Here is an 18,639-nt window from a genome sequence, read left to right on the forward strand (position 1 = left end):
ACAAAAAAAAAAACAGAAATTTGATTTTCCTGCCCAGTCAATAATTCCCAGGATATTTAGTTATTCCAAAGAAAGAAACAAATTAAAAAGAACTTTCTCAGATAGTTGTCACTCTTTTAGCTTTAATGCTACCATATGAGACTCTTCTTGATGATACTGGAAGAAAAAAATAAGGGATATGTGTGTAATGAATAAGATGCAGAGACACTGAACTCTGGTTAAAAGGTTTGCTAAAACAGGCTTTGAGAATTCATACCTGGTGGATCCATAAAGTCAAAATGCACCAAATCATCAATACCAAGCTTCTTCAATTGTAACACAACTGATCCTAAATTAGAACGCAAAATCTCAGGATAGGTGTTATCCTAGCAAAAAAACAAGAATGTTTATTCTGTTAAACATGCCTTAATCCTCTTGCTCCAGAAAACAAAACATATCTGTTCTCTGCCTCTTTAGCTATTTACTTTGGCATTACTTCTAAACCACCAATCAACATGAGAAAAATACCAGAAAGAAATCAGACATTTCCTGTGAACTATCTTTACAGGGTTGAAAGTGTTACTGCCACTGTTTCCTTCAACTTAGAACTGTAACAGAGAGCTGTACTGCTAGATTACAACATAAATCTCACTAGGGGAAAAAGTAAGGAGCTTATGGTGCCAAAGGCAAGATGAAGTAAATAGAACAATTTTCTTCTGGTAACAAATTCAACTTAACCTTCCACACAAATAGGAAGGATACAGCAAAACCCCTTACCTGCATTTCTGTTTTATAAGCCTTCTCTGTATAAAGTCTGAAGCATTTCCCAGGTCTGGTACGCCCAGCTCGACCAGCTCTTTGTTGAGCTGAAGCTTTACTAATGGCTGTTACCAAGAGAGACTCAACTCTGATTCGAGGATTGTATACCTATTGGAATAAAAATAATGTTAAGAATTTTTTCTCCAGTTAACCACAAAACTATAACAGAAGTACACAAAGTCCACAGTTAATCTCAAAATAAAGTAGTACTGATGAAGGCTGTAAATCAGAGACAGAAACCAAGAATTGGTCACCCTGTGCCTTAACTTTCAGATATTCTGACTCCATCATTCTGAAGATCCAAGCTAACATGGAAAGGCTCTTACCTATTATACACAAAACTTCTAACACTTTTACTCTTCCTAATTGAAAATATTTTCAGTTCTCCTAGTTTTACCTTGCTTTCATAGAGCAGACAGTTTTAAAGGCTTCTGCCTGAAAAGAATCTGTCAATTTCAACATTTGATGTTCAGAGTGAACATCAAGAAAAGTATCTTGAACTTAGTCCAAAAAAAGTCAGTTACACACTGCCACTTTAAAGAGAAAATTTTCCATCAGAAACAGGAATAATACATGCAACAAATTCTCTCAATTACACCTACAAAATGTAACAAATGTAACAGAAGATCTGTGAATTACAGAACATCCCCAATATTTCTTGAGCAGTCACCTCCTCTGACCGAACTGCTTGGTTTTCAGCACTGTTCAACTAGAGGTTAACATTAATAGCTTTTCAGGTACTATGCCTGGCACATAAAAGAAACACTGATATCCTTCGGTAAGTGACCAATCTACAGGAATGATAATCCTATCCCTCTAATTACTACCTCCATACTTTTTTTTTTTAAGATTTTATTTATTTATTTGACAGGGAGAGAGATCACAAGTAGGCAGAGAGGCTAGCAGAGAGAGAGGAGGAAGCAGGCTGCTGGCCAAGCAGAAAGCCCGATGTTGAGCTCGATCCCAGGACCCAGATCGAGATCTTGACTTGAGCTGAAGGCAGAGGCCTAACCCACTGAGCCACCCAGGCGTCCCAACCTCCATACTTCTTAAATGAATGCAGAAACCAAAATACTTGCCAGTGCTACAGAGAAATAAAGAACAACAACAACGAAAAAAACCCCAACACCACCACCAACAAAAACCAAATTAACCTTAACAGGGAAAAAAAAAAATACAAAACCCTAGGATTACAACATTATGCGTGGGCTTAATACATGAGATCCATATAACAGAAAAGGTTCATTATCACCAACACCTGAAAATAAAACACAAGACAAGAAAAAAATAATTCTAAAAAGTAAACTGTACTCACTAAATGAGTAGACAGTAAGAACTCTTAAGCTAACACCAATTTAATAAAGAATACAACTAAAGTACTAAATTATGTACCTTTTGTTTTGCAAATCCAGGATCAATCACAAATACCACACCATCTATTGTCAAAGATGTCTCTGCAATGTTAGTTGACACAACTACCTGTTAAGAAATTAATGGTATATAAATTATATAGTAAATCAAGTAAAACTGAGATAACAGTAAGCCATGAAGTTTCACTAAAGAATTTCGACCCAGTAAGTAAACTAAAAAATAAGGTTTCATCCTCAATGGCCAATGCAATATGAAGAAATTAATATTTAAGATCTTAAATCAAAATTTCATTTAGTCCATCACAGCAAATTCGTTTTTCAAAGAAAGATATTATTCCAGGTTATCAGTCAATCACATTGTTTTGATTATTTAAATGTAAGGATAGCATCAAAAGAAAAATATCGATGAAACAGTATAAGCTTAATTTATAATGTCTCTCTGACAGAACATTATTTTGGTTATTACCCAAAGTCCACACAACATGTATATCTTTCAATATTTTCTGGAAATATTTACAAAGGAAATTTGCATCATCAAAACTCAACATTTTAAACAAAATGGCACAGGAGGCAATGGGGGGAGAAAATCTCAAGTTATAATCCAAGAACTGGCAGATCATCAGAATTGAATGCAGATGTTTTAGCAAGTGTACGGTCTCAAAGATGTCACGGCATACAAACCAAGTGTTAATCACTCGGACCTTTTATTGCCAGGGGAAAATGTTTATAGCATTTACATACTAGTATGATCGTTGTGTGTATGCTAAGTGTATGATGTACTTTAGATCTATTTTAGGAAACTGGTGGGGTTTGAGAATAACATGTCACATAATTTTTCTTTTTAAACAGTAAATGGGATACTCATTAGTATTTTTTCCTCCAAACATCTGATTTTAAGGAACAGAAAACTGCCATTAGTTGAAAATGCCTGTATATGCAAGCAAATGACATAGTAGATGAGTCAGATACAAGGCCTACTCACACAGCTTGTAAAGGAAGCTCAGACATGGACCGTGTAAATGACACCAAAAAATCACTCAGACTTAAGAAAGGTTTATTTCCACAGCAAAGACCAAGGAAATTTACCGAGAAAACGGCACTTTAGTGAGTTGGCAACTGTAAGGTGGGATGATAAAGAAGGGCAGAACACTAGCAATAGAAGGTTGCACTTAAACTAGGGCATGTAAGCAAAAATGCCCATAGGCACATCTAAGAAACGAAAAGGACTTACACTGCCAAAACTTACTAGAGAGCCACTGATGGGGTAATATTTTAGAATTATTCACATATAAAACCAGAATCCTTCTTTTTTTTGTACTGGGCAGTTGCAAAGACTGCAGACTAGCAAATGGGTAAGAAACACGGGCCGTTTGATGTTACTGAAATATATTTTTCAGTACATTTAGACAACACGCACACGGTTCAATAATTAAAACCAAAGCAAACATAAACAAGGTATATAAGGTTGACAGGTGAATTTGAATAAATATCCTGAGTTGAATATTCTTCTACAAAGTCAAGTGTGTTGTGCTGGAAGGAGCAATGAATTTAGGAGTGGTGGCAGAGCCGGGAAGCAAACCTAGGTTGCTAAGTTATAGCAGAAAGGTCTTAAGACTCCCAAACCTCAATTTCCTTTTATAACTTCTGCATATTAATCTAGCTAAGCCAAAGCTATTAACAAATAAAATTAGGTAATAAATGTAGAAAGTCCTTATAAACCTATTACAGAACCAGCTACATGCTCCTGATTATATAAGAGGTCTTATGGTTTTCTGGAATTCTGGGGTGAAACTGTTACAGTTCTGGATATATACTTAAAGCCAGGGAAGAAATTTTTAAAAAATACATTTCACATGTTTATTGTAGAACAGAATACAATTAATGTGATAAAAATTTATTGATTCAACTGGTTCTTTACGGTTATTTGAAAATCATTTTTCTTTACAAAATACTTTTACTCAGTGGTCATGCGTCTTTGGGTATGGTGAGTGTGTGACAAACTACAGAATACTTACAAGGACGTGTGGATTTGTGATTCCACAAGTGTTTAACAGGATTATGCCAACCTGGCAAACCCCATGTCATTATCAAACTCTAAAACAGTAGTGTTAAAAAAGACCTTAGAGGAGTATGACTACTTTCAAGCTTTTTTCCCAAAGGCTTAAAGTAAATTGGTTAGAAAAGCTTTAACGTAATAAAATTTTTTCTGAATACAACTTATTTACCATACTGATTTAGCAGGTATTAAAGTATCTTTGAGAAAAAGGGCAGGGTTCTGAAACCATGGGAAGTAGGTTTGTGGACCAAAAAATGGAAAAACTCATGTAACTGTATGACTTTCATGGTGCTTCTGCCAATGACTCTATTACTAGAGCTGGAGAAGTAATACTAGCTAGGTCTAAAGAAAACACACATACATAATACACAAGAACAAATAAATGAGATGTAAAAGTCTTCTAGCTCCTTTGAAAACTTACCAACAGAGTGGGCAAGCCATAAGTATGTTCTAGATGTTAAGTGGCACATGATCTAATTAGGAACTGATCAGAACACAAAGTGATCCTGAATTTGTCAAGGGACCTACATATGACCAGTGGAAATATATATAGATGGTACAAGATTTCTAGACTGTAACATGGCAGTAAGTGTTCAGAGAGCCTTAAAAAGTGTTCAAACCTCATTGACCAAGCAATTATTTCAGGTAAATAACCCAAATAACCCCTAAATATAGAATAAACCCTGTGGGAAAAAGTTTGACACATTTTATGTGTTTATGTTAAGTGTGTTAAGATTAAACTTTATCTAGATTTATCCCCTTCCACCTCAATAACATGCCTTGCAATGAAATCTACTTTGATTTATTTCAATAAATCCACTTCAAAGTAGTAGAACTGAGAGTACTTGAGTTGCTCTACTTGAATTCTATTTGGACACAAAATTGCATTTAGGTTCAACTAGTTTGGTTTTTAGTCCCCAGGGAACTCTGTGGGGGTCACCAATTCAGTAAGGACATTAACTTCTTTATTTGTCCACCTCCCAGCAGTACCACACTAAGTTATCTTCAGATAGTGGATCATTAAGCCTCTCTTTAAAACTATAGAACCACCACCACAAGGGCCATTTCTCTTTTTTATTGAGCAGTGTATGCTTTGAGCCATGTTAATTAGTAAACTGTAAGATAAGCCACAGAAAAATCAGCTATCTGTATGGACAAAATTAATGAAAACTAAACAAAATCAAAGAATAGTTACTAGGTTTTAATAACACCAAATCTATTAAATAGCAATTGTAAAACGTACTCAAAAGATGTACATAAGTAATTTACTGATGAGTAAACTTTAATGTTTATACAAAACTGTAGCTTGAACTTAACCTCAAATATCTGAATAAATGTCAAGCATGATCAAAACAAGTAAAATGATCTACCCTCACAAAAATACATGCATTCCCAACCTTTCTCGATCATTAAAAATTTTTAAACAGTTCACCAGCAGTGCTGTGTTAGAAGCTCACATAAAAGGAATTCAGTAACTATTTGTAAAAGGAATGCTAGTTAAGTCCCCAATGCCGACAAACCATAAGTGACTCTTAATCTCACAAAACAAACTGAGGGTTGCTGGGGGGAGGGGGTTTGGGAGAAGGGGGTCTGATTATGGACACTGGGGAGGGTATGTGCTTTGGTGAGTGCTGTGAAGTGTGTAAACCTGGTGCTTCACGGACCTGTACCCCTGGGGATAAAAATATATGTTTATAAAAAATAAAAAATTTAAAAAAAAAAGTCCCCAATGCCTATAAAACTTTACCTTTAATATAGTCTACATTTTAAAACTTTAATACTAAAAGGCTGCTTTGTAGGTTTTACCTCAATCACATTATAAACTCTATTTTACATAAATTAATACTATCAGTAAGATAACAAATAAGGTACTACCTCACAAAATGTGTCCAAATATACAGAATTATACTTATTCTGGCAGAATTTTTTAAACACCTATTAAATATTCTCTTTGTTCCAAACATTTTAACTTCTTACATTCTACTTTATGTTATTATCCTTCTAGTAGAACAAATTTAACAAAGAAATCAATCAAATCGTATTTGGTTTTACACAACTGGAAGCAGACCATACATCCCTAAATATTCCGTCGTACTTTTAGATCAGTTGTGAGTATCAGTCACTGACAGTGAATTCACACTTGTGAATAAACGCGCCATTCTATAAACTGGCAGAATAATGAATTCATGACAGAAGAAAGAAGCCTTGGCCTCTAGTCCTTTATTTTATAAGAAGGATATTATCAAAGTTGTGACATTTCTTTTTAAAGACAATAGGAAAACAGCAACCAACTGCCAGTTCTTCCTGTTCCAGTATGCAACCACTTTCCCTCACATAACCTGTGTGCATCTTAATTCCTCCCCATCCTCCTTCCCCACAGTCCCAACAATCCTTCAGACAGCTGTCTAACCCAGCCAGAGCCATGGGTCTGCCAGTCACCTGCTCTTCCTGCGCCAGTTGGTGCCTGGACAGAAAAATTTTCTACTCACTCTGGTTCTCAGCTGACACTCCCACCTTCTTACAGGCAGTTTCCCCATCCAGCACCAAAAACATGACTAGATGAGTGAATCCTCCTCTGTGACTGCTCATTTTTCCTTAAACATGCCCCACATGAGACTGACAATCCAACTGCCAAAAAGTCCTCCCTCCCTCTCCTGGGATCATGGCTGGGGGCGGGGGCCGCAAGCGGGGGAATGGGTGCTTGTACGCATCTGTGTGTTTGACAGTGTTCTCAGCGTCTAAGATGAAGCTCATTCATGCCAAGAGAGAATATGACTCGCCACCAAGAGATCCTATTGTTTTAGCTGAATGAAATACCACCAGTAGATGAAGCAGCACTATGACCCCTGGTTGGACTCTGAACTGAAAGCCCACAATGGGATCCCAAAGTGAGCCCACCCACTGGGGATGCCAGTGGTCCCCTCATCATCTGTGGCCATCAACACACATATATCCAACTACTGCTAAATCACTCTTTTCAGTGAGACAAAATTCTCCTCAGTATCCTCGGGATTTACAAGAACACAAAAGGTAATACAGTTAAATTCTAATTCAGTGCTTAAGTTGTAGATCCTACAAAATGTATCATGTACTGGACTTATACCAGACTGAAACTAAATTTCCAGTAAACTTATAATTAACAGTAAAGAACTCAGATTTGTGAAATACATTTCAATAAGCTCAGGCCCATACTTCTCAAAGTAACCTAAGAACGGTATGAAAAGAGCTATATGAAAAGATACACAAATACAGCAAATCTTGCTCAGTGGTTTAAAAAAAAAAAAAATCTAATCTTAAATGCAGATATACAGAGTGTACATGATTTTAAGAAAAATTAAAAATTATCTGCCTACAGTCTATTCTTTGCTATAAAAATGTTTAAGAAAACAGCTACTTTATTTATACATCCACTGATACAGAATTAAGCTAAAAATTCCAAAGAGAATAAGCACTTTTCAGTCAAAAATTTCAACTTCAAAATTACATACTAAAGCTATCACTTAGAACTTCAAGTTTTCCCCAAAGCTAAATATGCACATAAAGAAAAATGTTATTAACATTTTAAGATGGAAAAATTTTAAATGGAAAAAAGGTTTTAATGTGTTTTACAGACAGCACTATGACAAAAATAATTGGAAAGTTCAACATAATGAAGCTATGATCACACTGTTTCTTTAAAAAAGTCATATTTACTACTCCAGCCGATCTATGAAAATCTCAGAAGCTGATTTTTTTTTCCCCTATCAATCGCTTGTTGATTTACATTCCACTAGGCTGGTGTTGTATATCCTTTTGGTAGGTTCCTTCAATTTGAAAAATGTATTTAGTTCATTTAACTTACACAGCCATATAAAGGTATTAGTAGCCCTGATATATTTAAGTATCTTTATAATGTGTAACTTTTCAGTAATGATAAATATTAGCAAAAAGACTGAAACAAACAGCAGAAAAAGTTGTGGGAATCTGGTAGTCCTGAATATAGAAATTAGAAAGCAATCACTTCCAAATCTAACTGACAAATAAATCATACCTAAGTAATATTTCAAAAGTTTTTTCTACAGGAATATACTCAAGGAATTTATAGCAGTTACCATGAGGGACTAGTTTATTCTAGATACATTAGTAGTCTGTGTACACAAAACTTAATCCTTGATAATAATCCCCCAAAGTGATGACGCAAATAATATCCACTTAAAAAAAAAACCTTAAGAATCTTACCAAAATTCATATTCAGCAGCTATTTAACCTAATAAATGACTAATTCCACTAATGTTTTTCAAACATTTTCAAACAATGTAATTTTATTTTTAAAGAACCTACTAGAACCTCCAGCTCTCAAAATAAAATAAAAGCATAGTTTTTTTTTTTATAGTTTTTTTAAACTAAACTTCAACTCAGATCCCCTTCCCCTCCCAACAAAGAGCCCAGAAACAGGTTTAGAAAAACCCTTGCTCCTTCCTATGCCAGGCAGACATCCATACTGAGAATCTGGCATTCCTGCCCTAAAGAAACCCACATATTTATGCAATGCAGCACAATGAATGCTATTATCAGAAATCTGCGCAGTTAGTTATTTCATACCTACAGACATGACAATTGGTTAGGTCTTTAAGAAGATTCAAGGCACTGAAGAAAAAAGTGCTTAGCTTTTGCCAAGTGACTTAATGGAGAGAAAGACAACACTTGATCATCTCTTGCTTTTCTTAACCCACCCTAACCAAGCACCCATTTACTAAGGAGGCGTTTCCTGTGGGGGATGGAAACAGTGCTCTTACTACTCTAAGGTCAAAAGATAAAATTCCACCAAAATACACTTTTTTCTATTTACTTTTGAAATACAGACTATTTTGTAGTACGCAACTCAGATCACCACCACCCGTAACTTAGTACTTAAAAATTCAACAGTTTCATATCTCACCGTTCTGTGTTAATGAAACATTTATAGAGAATATTTCAATGCTAACCTTTCTTCCAATCGCTCCATTCTGCTTTTTTGGAGGCGGAGGCTCAAAAATGCGTTGTTGCTGCTGAGGCGGAAGTGTAGAGTATAATGGAATGATTTTAATGTCACCAACTTCAGGGCCCAAATCATCTACCTCGCGCTTTATTCTCTTACACGCTTCATCAATTTCCTACAAAATAAAAGGCTGAGTGTAAAATCAAAACAAATACACACTGAAACATTTAAGTATTTATCATAATCTTATTAGTTCTATGACGTTTACTTTGAATTTGGAAATCAAAACTAAGTTATAAACTTCATTGGGATTTCCAAAACTATTGAAGGAATTTTGATTTCTGTACTCAAATAGACAACTATTTATTGGCACTCCACACTTTTTTCTTCTAGTCAAAAGTCCTAATTAAATCCCAACAAATTGTACTGAAATTAAAATTATTCACCAAGGAATATTTAACTGCACTCATAACCTTTTAAATTTTTACAATCTAAAAGAAATTGATGGGCTAGATATTTTAAATAAGCCAATTAGGCTTTAATATCACATATCACTAATGTGATTATATGGAAGATTTGCTTCATTGTGCCTAATGAGAACAAACACCTTTATAGTATCAACACAGATATTTAAAAGTAGGTAACCCAAATAACTTAGAGCATCTTTAAAAAATTTCCGACCACAGAAAATAATTTCCAATGCATTTGCATTCATCTCTACGTTTTAAAGAGAGGACTCAATAAATACTCAGAGTGTTGGGAGACAGAGAAAGAAAGGTTAGGCGGAGGCTCTACAGCAGTGGCAAAGGGACTTAAAAAGAGGGGACACGGGGAGGGAGCAACAATTTAACTTTTACTAAAGCATTAATTCGGTTAAATTCAGAAGTATGTTAAATGATCTGGCAGCCTGTCCAAGGTACGACCCAATCAGAAGGTATCAACAAATTATCTCTTACTCAAAAATCAGAATGATTAAAGAAAAGAGGGGGGAAAAATTTCTTATCAGGTAAATGTAGTCTGTATTTTTATTATATTAAACTAAAATTATCTTCCTTCAAATGATTTTATCAAAGTGTAACTCTGTTTTCATGTTAAAAAATACAAAGTCTTTGGATACTTAAGACCAAAAGATTTTTTCACCCTCTGTTTCAAACATAGCAGTTCTCTTAAAAAACAGTTAAGAGGGCTGAAAATTATCATGTAGAAAATTATTATTGAAGATTCGATGTTCATATTTCCCTCTGAAATCTGAAGTTTCTAAAAGAAAATGAAAGAATGCTACTGACTGATAGAAAAAAATATAACAAAACAAGTATTTTTAGGAAAAAAAAGCATTTAAATGCTGTGTCTAGATTAGAATGCCCCCTGCTGGTATGCAAATACAAAATTAGATCTCTTCCAAATAAAAAAGATTTGAATTTAACTCCAAATTAGATTTTTCTAAAATAAAAACATAAACACATGAAAACTGATGCCGATATTCAGAATACTGTTTTAATTTAGCTAACTTAGCTAGATATTTGACTAGAAAACAGAAGTTTCAAAGTCTCTAAACCTCCAGATTTCATTTAGAAAACGAACTGCCTCAGTGTACGTTTTCAGATTCCAGAATTTTAGCAAGATAATTCTAACTTTATACTTTCCAATCTGTCAAATATGTATACAGATAAAACAAAATCACTACTGCATGGGATATAAAGATATCCCTAGTGATGGGAGGGGGGAAAAAGTCCCACACCACTTGTTTTTCACACAAGCAAGGTTCTAAACACTTAGTTTTAAAACTGCAACAAATTCTTCCTAAAGTTCACCAAACTTCCATAGTCAACATTAAGTTCAGGAGAGCACAAAGCTCATTGACATTCAGCAGCATAAAGCAACCATCTGCTCAGGGTTGCTTACTTATGAGCAATATTAACTACTGAGACAGAAGCTCAAGAATTTTTAAGACTTTCAGCCCCAAAAGTATTAATATATGTGAGTAAATAAATTTGGACCACTAATTTGAGGAGGCTGAACGCACTGTATATGGAAAAGGCATTTTACTCAGCAAAATCAAAGATAAAATAACCTGCTGCTTAAAGAATGGTTTTAACATCTTCACGTAATCCCTGACAAACAATTGATATTTCAATTATAATCATTCTTATCTAATTGAGAAGTGTAGCTCTCCTAAGGACTTCCACTAGGCAACACACTTCATTTTAATCACAAGTCCAGATTTTATGTATTAACATAGAATTACCAAAAACTATTCTAGAATTCAAATCTTTCTCAACATTTCACCAAGACTGCTCTCCTACTCCCAAATTAACTCAGATTACTACAGATGCATTATTGTTTAAGCAGTCAAAGCGGTAAAATGCTCTTAAAAATCATTTTAAAACTTCCTAAGAAAACTGAATTTTACAGGTGCTATTCAAATTTATGAAAATAGAATAACAAATTCTGAGAAATTACCATTTAATTGACCACATGAAAATAAAATAGGTTCACAGATATGAAAAACAGTAATATATCTTTAAGTCAGCTTTACTAAAGACAATCAGTGAAACAAAATACATTAGGTACTCTGCTCCTTTCTCCCTAAAGATCTTCAAATTCAAGACTAGTCACCTAAAGATGATTTTTAAAATGTAGCAGAACAAATGCAAACCTAGTTCACAATCACAGTCAATAACTTTACTGGAAACATACTCCAGCAGACATTTGAAAACCATGGGGCTTGCTCCCTTCCTTTCCCCAACGACAGCATACATAGCTGCCAAAACATCGAGTACAAGAACTTAAAGCGTAGGAAAGCTTTTCAGGTCCTCACCATGAGACCATCTGATCTTTCTGATAAAATTCTAATGTGTTTAGTTATTTGAACATAATGGCTATTTTAGAAAATACACTATGCAGTTCTCTAGATGAAGCAGGGAACTAGAGCCCAGGCACAAAAGGACAAAATGAATACAACTGCCTAAAGACTGCATTACTGCCTAAATACCATTTATATGCCATCAAAAAAGCATTTGGTACTCTTGCTTACAAAATATATAAAAATTCTTCCATTCAAAATGCATAAAAAAGACTAGTACCAACATAGATCTATCTGTAAAACTGAATTTGCAACACATTTTATTTCCCAGAAGAACAAGTGTGATTCTTAACTGGGAATAATTTTCCACCCAGGGGACATGTGGCAATGTCTGCTGACATTTTTGGTTGTTACAACTGGGGGAGACAATGTTATGCATCTAATGAGTAAAGACCAAAGATGTCACAATGCACAGGTTACCCTGCAACAAAAAAACTGATCAGAACCTATCATGTAAATAGCGCTGAAGTTGAAAAATCCTGTTGTACAGTAAAGAACTATGGCCAATAGGGGTACAAATCATAGCTCACATAAATACTGAAGAAATGCAGGGGAAAAAAATTACTCAACACTTATAGCTCTTAAAACAATAGCATCTGCTGGTATATTATGTGTTATCAAACATTCCTGTAGAAATTGAATACAAATAAAATAATTTACATTCCAATGGAGGCAGGCAGTCACACAGGAGACCTCTGATTTGCCATCTGGGAGAACTAGGGCAATTCCCCACAACAGTGTTTATAGTTGTGTCATTAATGTACTACAGGAATTATGTGGGTTTAAACATCCCTCTAGGACAGGGACCTTTAAACCTAGGGAAATATAAAAAGGGCCCACAGACCTCACTGAAGTTGCAGATTGCTATATTTCACCAAAGATTTCACCTATCTCAGCAAGTCTGCAAGAGGGCCAAGAACTTGCTTGCCTCCCTTCAGCAGGCAGTTCACTGGCCACACTTCAGAAAAAATGTTCTGGGGCAGGGGCCAGACCTTTTATTGTAAAGGGCCAAAACAATTTAGGCTTTGCATCCATGTATCATCTCTGTTGCACATTTTTGTTCTTACTTAAAACTGTTGAAAAATGTAAAAACAATTCCTAATTCGTGGGTCATACAAAAACTGAAGTAGAAGGGATGGCACCTGCAGCTATTTAAATTTAAATTATAAAAATGCTGCAATATTAAAATTTAATCCCTCCTCTCACAGCCACATTTCAAATACTCAAAAACCGTAAGACTTCTGGTGACTACCATATTCAACAGCACAGACACAGAACATGTCCAGCACTGAAGAAAAGTCTGAGGGGACAGCGCTACTCTAGAACCTCACCACTCAACCCTGGACAGCTTCGGCATTACTTGGAAGCTTGTTAGCAATATAGAATCTCAGACTCCACCAGATCTATTGAATCAGAATCTGCAAATTTTCTTAGTGATCTGCATGTGTGTTAGTTTGAGAATCACATTCTAGAAAATTCATAAAACCTACTGAAACAAAGGACAAGGCCTTAAGAAAACCTCTAGTAAAAGGCTCTCTGAAACTTTCTTATCCAGACAGCTCTTTCCTGAACTTTACCTTGAGGATGTCACAGCACACCTTTAAATCTATGGGAAATAAATTTAAAAAATGCAGCACCTGAGAATAAAATGTGTATCTTAAAATGAGGTAAATTCTAACTAAGAAATTTCAGTGATGCTTCTAATCCTTAGTAAAGGCATGGAAAACAAAACCAAAACACAAACATTTGTTTTGATGTTGAATGGGCACCCAAGTCACTCAAAAGCTAACTGACTAGGACAATCTGATTTTCACAGCAGCTGTGTGGTTCAGGTTCTTGCTTTACCACACCACTACTTACCACTCAGGTCTCTCCAAAGCTGAGATGGCAATCACTAAACCTTGAAATTCTAAAAGCATTTAACATTCTTAGGATAATTAACAAACACCAACCGTACAAAAGGGTATTCATAGAGTACAGAGACAAAGGGGTTATATATGTCATGCATAAATACAATCAACTTGAAGAAAAACCTTAAAACTTGGGATAAGAAATACATGGTTAATATATGCCAAGTTCCTAACAGTTGTATAATTTAATATGCTAAAGGCTAAATAGTGAAGCAAATAATGACTATACCTCTTGACCAGTTAAGAAAAGTAGAAGATCTCCCTCCTCCTCTTCACACATATGAATTTGGATTACTGTTCGAATGGCAGCTTCAAGATAATCTCTCTCTGGTTCAGGAGTATAAAAGATCTCAACAGGATGTGTACGCCCAGGAATAGTTAAGAGAGGACAGTTATCAAAGTAAATTTGGAATTTCCCTGCATCTAGAGTAGCGCTCATAACTATAACCTGGAAAAAAATAAAACAACAACAGTGAATTATTTGAGATTGTCTTCAAGGATTCTTAAATGCTCTTAAGGAAAAAAGATAAGTAACGGTTACTATTCTATATATAATATATATATTCTATATGTTATTTAAAAACCTATAAAAATCCTCATACAAATTAATTATAAAAAAAACCAAATGCTGGGGCACCTGGGTGGCTCAGGACATTAAGCATCTGACTCTTTTTTTTTTTTTTAAGATTTTATTTATTTATTTGACAGACAGAGATCACAAGTAGGCAGAGAGGCAGGCAGAGAGAGAGGAGAAAGCAGGCTCCCCGCTGAGCAGAGAGCCCGATGTGGGGCTTGATCCCAGGACTCTGGGATCATGACCTGAGCCGAAGACAGAGGCTTTAACCCACTGAGCCACCCAGGTGCCCCAAGCATCTGACTCTTGATTTCAGCTCAGGTCATGATCTCAGAATTCCGAGATCATCCCCCACCCCCAGCTCAGTAAGGAGTCTGTTTAAAGTTCTGTTCTCTCCCTCACTGCCCCTCCCCCCAGTTCATGCTCCCTTTCTCTAAAATAAATAAATCTTAAAAAAAACAAAACAAAACACAGAAACGCTGAGCTATAGTAAAAGTTACTAACATTTTAAAAAATTAGAAAGAAACTCAATATCCAATAAACTACATCTTCATGAAACAATACCTGAAAACCCAAAGTTCATAAAATGTTCCTAACACGTTTAGTTTTCATAATATGTAAAAGGGATTGATAAAAACATTAATACACAGTATAATTACTACTGTATTAAGACAGAAAATGATAACCTTGCACACAAGAATAAACAGGAAATGAAAAAAAGAAAAAAAAATCAGTGGCACAGGTATAAATTTTCTCCTTCTTCCAAATCACTTTGAATAAGTATGACTTCTTCAGAAAAATTCCTACATAGGGATTTTCTACACTGTTGTAAAAAGCCACAGCCACAAAAGGCCATTTAGGGGTTAGGGTTAAGGGCTACAACACAGGGCAGTCACCCCCACCCCCCACAACGTAAATCACACGTTACAGGACCCATTAAAAAGTTTACTTAAAAAGACCCCATAAAACATTCTACTACAGAGTAATTTCTACTTTGACTTTCTTTCTTAAAAGCTGTAATAACCCACACCTGATTTCACTTATATGTGAACTCTAAAGAACAAAAAGCAGAAACAGGCCTATACATACAAAGAACTGGTAGCTGCCAGAAGAGGGTGGAGGGATGGGCAACATAAGTGAAGCAGAGTAGAAGTGTCAAACTTCCACCTATGGAATGCATAAGTCATGCGAATGAAAGGTACAGCACAGGAAATATAGGCAATGGTATTTTAATAGTGTTGTACGGTCACAGATGGTAGCTATACTCGAGGTGAGCACAGCATAATGAATGCAGAGTTGTCATTACCAATCACTATGCCGTACATCAGAAACTAAGATAACATTGTGTGTCCACTATACTTCAATTAAAACAAAACAAAAACTTCAACAGTTCATAAACTTTAATCAATAATGACAGCATTAATTTTTAAAATACATTCTTTAAAAGCGTAATTTTAATTTATAGGCAAAAACATACTAAGATAACAATTGTTTTAAGACCCAGAATCTTTCTGCACCGTGTACAATCCCGTTAACACATATATGCTAACAACTGAATGAGCAGCCCAAGCTCCAATAAACGGTACAGACACACACTTCATGGGGCGCCTGGGTGGCTCAGTTCATGATCCCAGGGTCCTGGGATTGAGCCCCTGATCAGGCTCCCTGCTCACCGGGAAGCCTGCTTCTCCCTCTCCCACTTCCCTTGCTTGTGTTCCCTCTCTGGCTGTCTCTCTCTGCCTAATGAATAAGTAAAATATTTTTTAAAAAGAGAGAGAGAGAGAGGCACTTCCTAAACTCAAGGCAAAAAGGTCAGAAAATTCAGTCTGTTTTAAGCCCTTATAAACGGTTTAACACTGGCCATGGTAGTGGCAATATAACAGAAAGAAGAAAAACCCAAGCAAACTAGGTGAAGTGAACACATTTCTGAGGAAAGGCTTGCTTGTTCTGGGTATAGCTGTTCCTATTACCCAACATGACGAGTTATAATGGGTGTGTTTATGTTGAAGCAGGACAAAGATTTCAGGTTTCTATATTTAATGAAAGGTAGGGTAAGCAGGGTTATTAGATCACTAGAAAACAGGCAGGTTAGAAATGGAAAAGATCTGGCTTAAAAATACATTACTAAAAAGTGAAATCATACCAAGAACACACATGAAGACACAGTTACTTACCTTAGAAACAAAGAAAAATAACAATGTAGGTACTTACTGGTTACTTGTTTTACAACTGGTATTTTATAGGTGATTAGAATGATTGGCATATATCCTGTTGTTTTAAATATACCTTTTTTAATGAAATAAATGAGTAAAAAAATTATTTCACCTTTAAGTCTGATCTCTGTCTTACAACTTCCTTCAGAACACCCATGAGGATATCTGTAGCCAAAGTCCTTTCATGAGCCTCATCAAGAATTATTACTCCATAACGCTCCAGGAGGGGATCATTCATAGCTTCACGAAGTAGCATCCCATCAGTCATATACCTATATTCACAAAAAACAAGTTGGCCAAGGTTCATTTAGAGCATTTTAAAACTCAACTTCATGACATGCAAAGACATCAGGAAAATCAAAATTAAATTTTTCCCAAAACAAATGGGCTATTGTTTCATAATCAATTGCAAAATTAAACATGAATAAAAATTTCTAAGAGTATCAAACAAGCTATACACTACCAAATTTTGCCAGGTGAGACTGTAATGCTGAAATGCATTAAGAAAACGAGATTAAATCTGCTTATGGAATATAATTAACACATGGTTTCATACAAATGCCAAAGCCAAAACGCATCACTTAAGTGAGTTTCTCAAAAACAATTTAAAACGAAAATGTTCAACTTCCAAAACAAAACTAAGAAGTCACTTTAAGTTGTTTTATAATACCGTATCACTAAAATGTTACCACAATGCAAATGCACATTTCTTTAAAGCCGTATTAGTAATTCCCCACTTAAGCCAACAGGCTTCCTTGGTTCAAAAGGGTTGAGACAGCACAAAAGTCTACCATCTGTTTGCCCAGTCCCGTCCAATTCAATGACATAATGGCAAGCACAAAAAGGAATACATTCATGGAATAAGGGGCAGCATTAGCACTACAGAAATGTTGATAAATATGAGAGATACAATAGGACAAAGACATCCACTAAATCAATGCAGAGAGGGAAAGAAGGTTTAGAGATGGCTCAAGATAAAACAGCTAATATGGCACCCGATGCAGGATGGTTTGGTTTGCAAATGGTGTTATGGGCCAGCCATCTCCCATCCATTCTACTCTGGCTGCTACTGTCACTAAGAGAAAACAACTATCCCTAGAGTTTGGCACACGGACAAAACAAAGTCTGCCTGTATAGGCTAAAGTCACAGTTCATTCAATTCATGATTTACAAATTTAAAAGCAGTAAAAAATGAGACGTCATCATTTCTAACTTCACCATTTTGGGGTTTTTATTTTTTACAAATTAGTCTAACCTAATCTTTCATGGACTAACTTGGTATTTTTAGCTAATGTGATTTTCTGGAGCAGTTAAGTTCACTAAATTGACAATGTACAGCAAAAGTGAACTGTTCTCCTTATTTCACTTTAACTTAATTCTAGTTTAGTAAGACTTTGGGCAAACAAACCCATCCTTACTCTATATATTTTAGCTTCTTATTTGACCATATTTTTTAAAGTAAACTACATTTCTGCAATTAACACAGAATTACCTAAAGATTATTTTATATTAAGACCATGAAAGAAAAAAACAGTGCCAATTAAAATATGACTCAATGGCTTAATGACAGTGCAGCATAGTGCATGAATCAGCTACACTATCGCCTCTAGCTGCTTTAGCTGCTTTGAAATATCTCTGATCTATTTGAGGACATTTAGTAATTCCTCCTGACTTCAGCTGTTAATTACTGACATGAAATAGGCAATCCTTTTGCACATTATCTCAGTAGCGAAACATAATACAGTATCATCTGCTTGTGTGTAACTTCCTCAGATTCCACAAAGCTCTTGTCTGTTCTTTTGGGGGGGGGGGGAATGAACTGGTTACTCTTTGAACAATAAATATTTGCTTAAATACTATCAAATGTACACCATGCTCAGTATCCAAGCTTACTCATT

The 18,639-nt window shown here is 35.4% G+C and overlaps 1 protein-coding gene across 1 annotated transcript in view; it reads right to left on the reverse strand.

Moving 5' to 3' along the window:
• DHX15 (DEAH-box helicase 15) overlaps positions 1-18,639 on the reverse strand; it is a 57,553-nt gene that overhangs the window by 12,505 nt on the left and 26,409 nt on the right. Inside the window, exons 4-9 of the mRNA XM_059381802.1 lie at positions 16,854-17,013; positions 14,184-14,402; positions 9,189-9,356; positions 2,191-2,277; positions 757-906; positions 257-365 (exon numbers count right to left, since the gene is read on the reverse strand). Coding sequence (XP_059237785.1) covers positions 257-365; positions 757-906; positions 2,191-2,277; positions 9,189-9,356; positions 14,184-14,402; positions 16,854-17,013 — 893 coding nt within the window. The remainder of the gene's footprint in view (positions 1-256; positions 366-756; positions 907-2,190; positions 2,278-9,188; positions 9,357-14,183; positions 14,403-16,853; positions 17,014-18,639) is intronic.

The sequence above is a fragment of the Mustela nigripes genome, chromosome 1 (assembly GCF_022355385.1).
Source record: "Mustela nigripes isolate SB6536 chromosome 1, MUSNIG.SB6536, whole genome shotgun sequence".
NCBI classification, from domain to species: domain Eukaryota; kingdom Metazoa; phylum Chordata; class Mammalia; order Carnivora; family Mustelidae; genus Mustela; species Mustela nigripes.